Source organism: Bidens hawaiensis, unplaced genomic scaffold (genome assembly GCF_021521415.1).
Source record: "Bidens hawaiensis isolate Kalapana, Puna unplaced genomic scaffold, B.hawaiensis_p1.1 tig00001143_1, whole genome shotgun sequence".
Taxonomy (NCBI): Eukaryota; Viridiplantae; Streptophyta; class Magnoliopsida; order Asterales; family Asteraceae; genus Bidens; species Bidens hawaiensis.
This window is the reverse complement of record NW_027491065.1, coordinates 2972243-2982218: the sequence shown is the minus strand read 5'-3', so window position 1 is coordinate 2982218 and position 9976 is coordinate 2972243. Positions and strand designations below refer to the sequence as shown.

Below are 9976 nucleotides of genomic sequence, written 5' to 3'. Positions count from 1 at the left end.
CACGTTTGAGTGAATTAAGGAACAAGTAATCATAATATAACTAAAATACATGTTCATATACTTAATCCCTTGTACAAGAACGAAATCTACTGACGTTATTATTCATTTGATCATTAAAACTCGATTTGGTTTCCTAAACGGGCCAAAAAGCCTATAATTAGTTTGGTTTATGTTTTCCTATATAAACACATCATAATTCCCTACTGTAAAACTTAATCTACTCCTAATACACCTCCTCCAGCCGTCACTAACCTCTGTTCATCCTCCAACCCTTCGGTTTTTGCATGTTCGTTAAAGATTCAAGACTTGTTCGTTGACTTTGCTTGTTTTAGGACATTTGACTTCCGTTTCTCATCAATCTTTTCACTTTCCGGGTAAGTTGTAAACTGTAAAATCGTTCATACATATTCCCTGATCAATAAACTTCAATCAATTTCGGTGTTTGAAGGGTGTTGACTGGTCAATTGCTTTAAAACCCAATAAAGGGTAAAACAGTCAACAAGTTTGACTTTGCGTTTTCTCATGCTTCTGGTCGGATTCAACGTTCAGTCCAGAAGACTTTTATTCTTGAAACATGATTTTAAGGATACTGACCAAAACCCGACTTCTGACTCGCTGTTCGGATTCTGGTCAGTACCAGCTCGCTTAAATCTTTAATTTAACATAACCGGAGTTCTAGACATCCATTTGGATTGATTCCAACGGCCACAAGTTCGTTTTTACTTATATTATCATATCTCAAAGTTTCAGGTTCTGGTCATTAATATTACCGGTAGAAAGAGATTTCCCTAATGACAAAGCTTTTAACGACGCCCTATATCCTTTCCTTTTCCAAATATTTTTACGAATACACTTTTTTGATATCGAAGTACATTTTTTTGGAACTGCCATTTAAAAGTTACTCATTGTTATGGTTAGATGTGAAAGACATCTATTGTTCAAAACGAATTCTTTTTTCTTATTCATTATCTATATCTATTTTTTGTCTAAATATAGTGGATGACTCGTTTAATCTTTAGTACGCTTATTCTTAATTGTATTCACTTGCCTTTAATCTAAGGTGAGTTTGATCATTCCCCTTTTTATACACTGTTTTCTAATGTTTTGGGGACATATGCGTACTTACTCGTATTTTCTATTCTATATATATATACTCAAAATCGCAAACATAATTATTGTGTGAATATCAATTGAATGCTATTTGCTAATTGCTACATGTTTAACTGTTTACTTGATAACGTTTCGAAGAGGTCCAACATATCCCCTTGTATAGGGTTCTCATTAGTATGATCATACGACTGTCTTAGTAACCGGAGCCCGATTCGCTTGGCAAAGGTAAACCGACAATTTAGTCATTGTAATCAATGCCCGATTCGCTTGGCAACGATTCATTGGCACACTAGTACAACTTGATTTTGGTTTGTTAAGGTTTGATTGATTATTACCACATAGATTGGTTTGCGCATTTAACACTTATTATTTATTTATTATAAAACTATTTGTTGTGTCAAAATTGGCGATCATCTCACTCAACATGTTTGTTGACAAAACTCCATTTTCTACGCATATGCAGGGTTGCCTGAGTTGAAGGATAGACACTAGAAAGACCTTAGGGTTATATTGAAGACAAACTTGAATTTAAATGACTGTACTTATTTATTTGAATGGTTTTGTTGTATTTGATTGTTGTGTGTATTATTTGAATAAAATAATTAATTAAATGTTGTCATTTATAATTATGATAGTATATTCGAGCTGTGAGCAATCGGATCACACCCTGGCATTACCACCTTAGGTTGGGGTGTGACAATAAATACCATAGACTTATGCGCTTTAGAGTTAGTTCAGCCAGTTTGAGAGAGAACTTTGTACTTTGGCATTGTCAAATCTTGTTGTAATTGATCTTTGAAGTTAATATAAGTGAAGATTAAAGTTTCTTGTGTGTTTTCAAACTTCAGTGGATTCCGCACTTTGAAGTATAAGCCGATAAATCTATTGCCGACATTGTCAGCACACGTCAACGACATTTTGAATTTCACATTTTTATAAAGATACAAACACCTAAAGTTTGTGTCATGCGTTACATATAACATGTAGCATGCCATGTCTTAACAACTTGTGTCATGTATCATCAAATAACGACTGACATGTAGTATACCGAGCTAACATATAATTCACATAATAACTTGTAGCATATAAGTTTCACACAAGCCGACATGTATATCATAATATATTATTTGAACTTATTTTTGAGTTTATAATTAAGTTTAGTCAACAACTTTCGAGAATTAACTTTTGTGTAATAACATAGCGTGTATACAACTGGACAGACTTAACTGATATGAGAGAGTTTGTGTGTACAACTAATTAACTAAGCTGACATAACATAGTTTATACTAACAGGAATAACCTAAAAATTGACGGATGTCACATCGCTATCAGCTCATTATCGACTAAATTATCCACTCTTCCCTATATTTACCCTTTCGCAATCTCATAATTTTATGTTTATGTTTTACTTTCTCAGTAAATTCAACCGTCGACCCTAAGCCTGTTCCCTTGTTATTAGGACAAACACAAAACCCTTCACTTCTCCTCTTTTATATTGTTTCTTCTTCTTCGCCTCCCACTTTTTCTACTGAATTTCCACCACCGTGTCTTCAGGTGGATTATTATTATTATTATTATTATTATTCTCAATGTCAGGTTTATACAATCACAACTTCTCTCCTGCAAGAGCTGTCTCTCCACTCATCAGAACCACTGCAGATGCCGACAGGTTCTCATCTTTTAGGTTTAGGGTTTTTATCACTTACTCACTTTTGATCTGTCTTTGATTGGACTCTTGCAGCCAGTACTTGACTGAATTGCTGGAGGAGCATCAGAAACTCCAGCCCTTTATGCAAGTTCTTCCTATTTGCAGCAGATTATTGAATCAAGGTTTCATTTTTATGGATCTTTCAATATTTTGTTCTTTGATGCAGAATTATAGATCCCTTTGTGTTATTTTGGACTAATAGTGCTGTGGAATTTTTTTGTCATTTTTATTGACTATTTTGATTGCTGGTAGATTTGTTAAATAGCTAGCATTATGTTATTGTGTGACACTGTTATATTTAGGTGTTTGCTAATAGAAAGTTTAATACTTGTGTTGCTTTTAGAGATTTTGAGGGTGTCCAGTATGCTACCAAACCAAGGGTTTAACGAGCTGGACCGGCTGCGTCATAGAAGTCCGAGCCCAATGGCGTCTTCTAACCTTATGTCGAATGTTCCCGGGCCTAGAATTGGTGGTTGGAATGGTCTTCCACCCGAGGTATAACTGAAGTGTTTGAACTTTATAAGCATTTTTAACTTACTAAAAGTTTTGCATTTTGTGACAGCGGTTAAGCGGGCACCCGGGAACTACAATGGACTGGCAAGGAGCTCCAGCAAGCCCAAGTGCATACACGGTGAAGAGAATCTTGCGGCTAGAGATACCAGTTGACACCTATCCAAACGTATGCATTCTTCAAGTTTGCATTTTATTTGTTTTATTATTTTTAATCCTAATATTATTCTTTTTGGATATTAGTTTAATTTTGTTGGAAGGCTACTTGGTCCGAGAGGAAATTCGCTAAAGCGGGTCGAGGGTACAACGGGTTGTCGGGTTTATATAAGAGGAAAGGGGTCGATTAAGGATCCAGAACAGGTATTTTTATGTTTTAATACTATTGAGGCTTGTTGCAAAATGCACGCATCAGATGCGCTGATGAGATTGCATCAGGTGATGCGATGCACTGCAATACCACGATGCGAGGATCATGCGCTCTAGGTCGCATAATGCACAATATGTGCTATGCGTTCGATGCGCACATTTCTCGGTTAAAGTGAGTTTTTGCGTAGGTTACTTGTACCTTATGCAGAGACTACTTGTACACATGGAGCTTATTTTGGTTAAACATAAAACTTATTTTGTGGTACTGTTGCTTTTGTATTATTTTTTTTATTTTAGTAACAAACGTAACAAACGACTCGCATACGTGATGCTTGTGCATCAAGCAATTTAAAGCCAAGACTGGCTTCATTTGTACTTTTTTTTTTAATTTTGAAGGAAGAGAAGCTAAGGGGAAGACCGGGGTATGAACATTTAAATGAGCCGCTTCATATATTGATTGAGGCAGAGTTACCAGCGAGCGTTGTTGATATTAGGCTGAGGCAGGCACAGGAGATAATTGAAGAACTGCTTAAACCTGTGGTATCCTTTTTTTACTACTTTTAGATAGGATGTTTGACATAGGGTTTTTTATAGACAAGTTTTTTGACTATGGTTTGCATGGATTTAAGCAATTTATGAGTTATCCAATTTTAGATTTAAGCTTTTTAATGAAGGAAACTTTGCTTTCTGGGACACCCTTAGATAAAATGTAGTATGCTTTGAAAATGAAATTTTCTATAGAAGACTGTTTCGATAAATTCTTCTATTTTGAATCCTAAATAGCCCTGTTGTTGATAACGCAGATAGCGAGCTCTATAGTCTGATGTCTAGCGAAGGAGAGTTCCCCGCAATCTGATGCATAGCGGTTAAATAGCTTAAAAATAGCAATAGTTGGGGGTTTTTTTTTAAGTATCAAAAGTGTTTTTAGGTATTTTTTTTCAACCAATCTCCAATTCTACCATAAAAAAAGTTTCATGAATGCTCTATTTACGTTAGAAAATACTGGGCGCTATTTCATTGCTATTCACTATTGGCAACTATGCTAAATAGGTGTATATATACATATATAGATATATATGTAGATAGATAGATAGAGAGTTGTGTTCATTTTGGAACCCTTTTTTTTTCGTGAATTGTATAAATGGGTTTGTATCTATTGTTTTGAATGTTGTATATGAGACGATTGTAAACTGCCTCTATTTTTCTCTCCCACCACTTTATATGACATACATGCGCTATGTACAAGTGTATTATGTGGTTTTTGCGGTTTTTAGTTTTTCGTTGATTTTAAAATGAACATGCCTCTATACGTGCGCACACACACAAACTAAGGGCTGGAAATCTTGACAAGACAACCTTCAACGAAAATAATAAGGTTTTAGGTTGTCATGTCTATGTGTGTTTGATTTGATTAACTTGTTTAGTCACAGATATCAAACCACCAACCATTTAAAGTTTGAATAAAGAGTATATAATATATAGTATATATTATATACATATAGAGGAGTGTTCATTTTGAGAACCATGTAATGCATGTGTATCTATCGATTTGAATGCGATACACAAAACCGTTATGTAACCCATCTTTCTTTCCCTGCATCTCTTATGCACTATATACGAGAGCATTATGCGGTTTCGTTTTTCAACGTAATATTGGTTTTTAAACGAACGTGCCCCAATACATGTCTGCGTATATGCAGGACTAGAAATCATGACACAACATTAACCCAAAAAGAAAATAATCGGGTTTTGGTTTGTCATGTCTAATGTTGTGTTCGAGTTGACTTGCATAATATTTAGTTAAGCAGATCAGCCCTTCAACTGTTTAAAACTAGAATTAGAATAAAGAATATACCTAATTCAAAAGTTCAGCCTGTAACCTATTCAACTTGTTTAGGTAAAATGGTTACAATGTTTTAATTGTCTAGGTTATGGTTGAAATCTTTACCATAAATAAATATATGAGTTGTGTTTAGGATTATCAATAGATCTTTGGTCTAGTATGTTGCTGCTATTTTGTACACAATTTGATTTCATTTATTTTTATGTATACTTCTCTCATGTATATATATGTCATGTATAAACAGGATGAGTCTCAGGATTATATAAAAAGACAACAGTTGCGTGAGCTGGCAATGCTGAACTCAAATTTCAGAGAAGATAGCCCAGGACCGAGTGGCAGTGTATCACCGTTCAACACCAGCAACAGTGGAATGAAGCGTGCCAAAACCGGGAGGTAGAATCTATCTGCAAAACCCTTTGAAGATAATCAATCCTCAGAAACATATATATGTGTAAACGTTCTACTCTGCCTTCAAGACTTGTGCGCGCCCCCTTTCATGGTTTCTGAAACGAGAATCAAAAGTATAGGATGAAAGTTCGGGCGGGATGTCTTGCTTTTTGCTATTTTATTGTGAAGTTGAATGACGGACATAGCGATTTAAGTACAAAGTGGAAAAGTTATTGTTTTTTACATCGTTCTTATTTATATTATATTCTTTTGGTGATTATAAGGTGTGTTGTAAACTATAATTCATTTGATTTTATTTGATTTATTTTTGTGTTAGTAAAACCGTATCGTTTATAGTAAAAACCTGGAGATGATTATATGCTTTTGTGCTAGTAGTGTGTCTTTAGTTGGACCATACATGGTTGATATATATATATATAGGGTAAGGATCCTAAGAGAACCATTGACAAATTGAGAACTTTGAGAACCATTTTGGACCACTAAAAAAACTCTTTAAAAAAATATTAAAAAAATTATAAAACAAACAAAACCGAAAATTTTAAAAAAGTAAAAAAACAAAAATTCTTATATTTCATTCTGGTTTCATTAAAAAAAAACCGAAATTTTTTTTTTCTTTTTAATTCGTATATATCTATACATATTTGTATACTTTCATTTAATCTCTAGTTACGTAATATACACATATGTACATTATCATTTACCTTAAATTATACATATGTGTATAGGAAAAAACATGTGTGTACATATTATACATATATGTATAATAAAAAAACCGATTTTTTTTTCTTTTTAATTCGTATTATACCTATACACATATGTATACTTTCATTTAATCTCTAGTTATGTAATGTACACATATGTACATTATCATTTACCTTAAATTATACATATGTATATAAGAAAGAAAAAAACATGTGTGTACATATATGTATATATATAATTTAGCTAAACCGAGATTTTATTTATTTTTTATTTTTTATATTTTTTAGAAACCGGGATGATAAATAAGAACTTTGGTTTTTTTATTTTTGTGTTATTTTTTGTTTTATGATTTTTTTATTTTTGGGTTTTTTTTGTGGTCCAAAATGGTTCTCATAGTTCTCAATTCCCAAAATGTTCTCACATGATCCTGATCCTATATATATATATAGGGGATGGATATTGCGAGAAGTGATTTTATAACAAGAAGTGCGAGAAGTTAATCATAACCATTGATGATGATTGATCTATGGTCTACAATCAAAATGATAATAGTGTAATTATGAGTTTCAACATCTTAATGGAAATTAATGGAGTTTCAAACAAAAAGGGTATGTTGGTATTTTGCTTTGTAGAAGGCATATTTGTAACTTGCATTTCGTTATTACATTCCTAAATTTTAACTACATCATCTCTCAAATAAAATATTCTAATAATTTAAGCTTGCAAGAAGACAAGAAGTTATCACAACCTGCAAAACAAATCATATAATCTATATTACCTGTAGGTCCCCCGCGGGGCGTCGCCGATCGATACGAGATCCGCACGAGGTCTAGGAGTGCGGAATCCTCCTAGACTCGTTAATGGTGTAGAAGACGAAGAACACGATTACACACAAACACATACACGAACAAACACAAGAATGGATAAACACATCTGCAGATCTTTTATATAATAACCGAAACACTTACATACCAAACATGAAAACAAATGACACGGCCGACCCGAGGTGAGCTCTACCTCGGGTCGTCCCACACGACTCTCACTCTTGGTTTCTCTCTAGACAAATAAACTGATCACTAAACTCACTCAACTTTCTGGATTACCAACCTAAACAAGACACAGCCGATATATATAATCACAACTTCACGGGCTTGGGCTTGGGCCAGTAGGCGAAGTTGTTACAACTTCGCCTATGGCGAAGTTGTTCTAACTTCGCCTATGGCAGAAGTTGTTACAACTTCGCCTATGGCGAAGTTGCTCTAACTTCGTACTTCCACAATGCTGAACAGAATTGCATAGCGACGGTCACAAAACATGCACCAACAGACTCCCCTTTGACCGTTGCTCTCAATTCTAACAAACACAAAAGATCATCTGTTACAAAACATGCACCAACAGACTCCCTCTTAACTGATGATCTTCTGTTTGCTCTTCAACCAGCCGTGTCTGAAACTGTCTTGTAGCTTCACAAATCTACCAATCACCCAGCGTCTTCCATATCAGATCTCCCCTTCAGTGTAAGCTTCTCCGACAATATAGATTGAGGTCTTTGAAATGCATGCATCCCCGTGCCTAATTGATCATCTCAACCAATCACGTGAGTCCTTCTGACTTCACCAACACTTGAAGTTCATCTAACTTCACTAACACGTGAAGTTGGGCTCTCTCCACAACTTCACCAACACGTCGGCATATGATAAGGTTTAATCTTCAACTACTCAACATCAAGTGATCAATTTCATCACAAAACTACATTGACAGAATCTAACACACATGACCATTAATTAATCCGAAGCATCTTCACTCACCAGGGATAACGATCAAGAACATAAACACTTTAATTCCCGATTAAATCCAACTTGTTCCAGAATTTTCACTTTAATAAATAAGCATCACGTTTCAGGATCCAATTCTCGAACGCCTTGAAAATAACATAAATAATATGCTCTGACCGCAATCCAGTAATGACGAAAACCTTCAGTTCAATTTGACTTTCTTCAGTTGGTCAACCTCGAACAACAACTATTTCATTGCCCACAAACACCCAAATATGTGTCAATATCCAGTTTCAATCAATATCCCATTCACAAACTCAACTCCATATCCAGAGTTGACACGTATTTGTTCACACGTAAGACCAAGAGATAACAAGATTCACTCGTTGACGGAACAGCATCTTCGGTCTCACAATAATCGTGTACACCTGGCCATACAGACGAAAACTTCAAACACTTTTTTTTTTCTTTCCCTTTTTTTTTTTCTCGTTAACTTCGCCTAAAGTCAACATCGCCTGTCCATAACTTCGCCTGGCTATAACTTCACCTGGCAGATAACTTCGCCTGACAGATAACTTCGCCTGAGATAAGCGAACTTGTGAGGTAGGCGAAGTTGTGAATAACTTCGCTTAACCTTATATCTTCGCCTAAACCCTAAAATTTAAGCGACAACTTCGCCTGAACCCCATAACTTCGCCTGCGGCGGCTGTTCGGCCATAAACGCATCAGAAACGTGCCAGAAACACCAAAACGCAGATCTCGAACCATAGCATAAGAGCCTAAGGCTCTGATACCACTTGTAGGTCCCCCGCGGGGCGTCGCCGATCGATACGAGATCCGCACGAGGTCTAGGAGTGCGGAATCCTCCTAGACTCGTTAATGGTGTAGAAGACGAAGAACACGATTACACACAAACACATACACGAACAAACACAAGAATGGATAAACACATCTTCAGATCTTTTATATAATAACCGAAACACTTACATACCAAACATGAAAACAAATGACACGGCCGACCCGAGTTGAGCTCTACCTCGGGTCGTCCCACACGACTCTCACTCTTGGTTTCTCTCTAGACAAATAAACTGATCACTAAACTCACTCAACTTTCTGGATTACCAACCTAAACAAGACACAGCCGATATATATAATCACAACTTCACGGGCTTTGGCTTGGGCCAGTAGGCGAAGTTGTTACAACTTCGCCTATGGCGAAGTTGTTCTAACTTCGCCTATGGCAGAAGTTGTTACAACTTCGCCTATGGCGAAGTTGCTCTAACTTCGTACTTCCACAACGCTGAACAAAATTGCATAGCGACGGTCACAAAACATGCACCAACATTACCAAAACTTTTTATTACCAAATAAACTTATGAGTTTCACCATACGTTTTCTAGTTTATACAAACTAACACATTCTTCAATGTTCATAAAAAAATGCTGACCAACAATATGTTAAATATACATTATTTAGGAATTAATTAGTTCACAATTAATTAATTTATTAATTAAATTCATAATTTAAAAATGATTATGTTAAAAGTTACGTTAT

The 9976-nt window shown here is 35.3% G+C and overlaps 1 protein-coding gene across 1 annotated transcript; it reads left to right on the top strand.

Annotated features, from left to right (window-relative positions):
* Nucleotides 1-2674: 2674 nt before the first annotated feature.
* On the top strand, nt 2675-6217 carry LOC143560528 (KH domain-containing protein At3g08620-like). Its single transcript, XM_077048813.1, has 7 exons — nt 2675-2779; nt 2852-2940; nt 3162-3313; nt 3381-3497; nt 3572-3688; nt 4091-4234; nt 5782-6217. The coding sequence occupies exons 1-7, from the start codon at nt 2700-2702 to the stop codon at nt 5932-5934; spliced, it is 852 nt and encodes a 283-aa protein (XP_076904928.1). The 5' UTR covers nt 2675-2699; the 3' UTR covers nt 5935-6217.
* The last annotated feature ends 3759 nt before the right edge of the window (nt 6218-9976 follow it).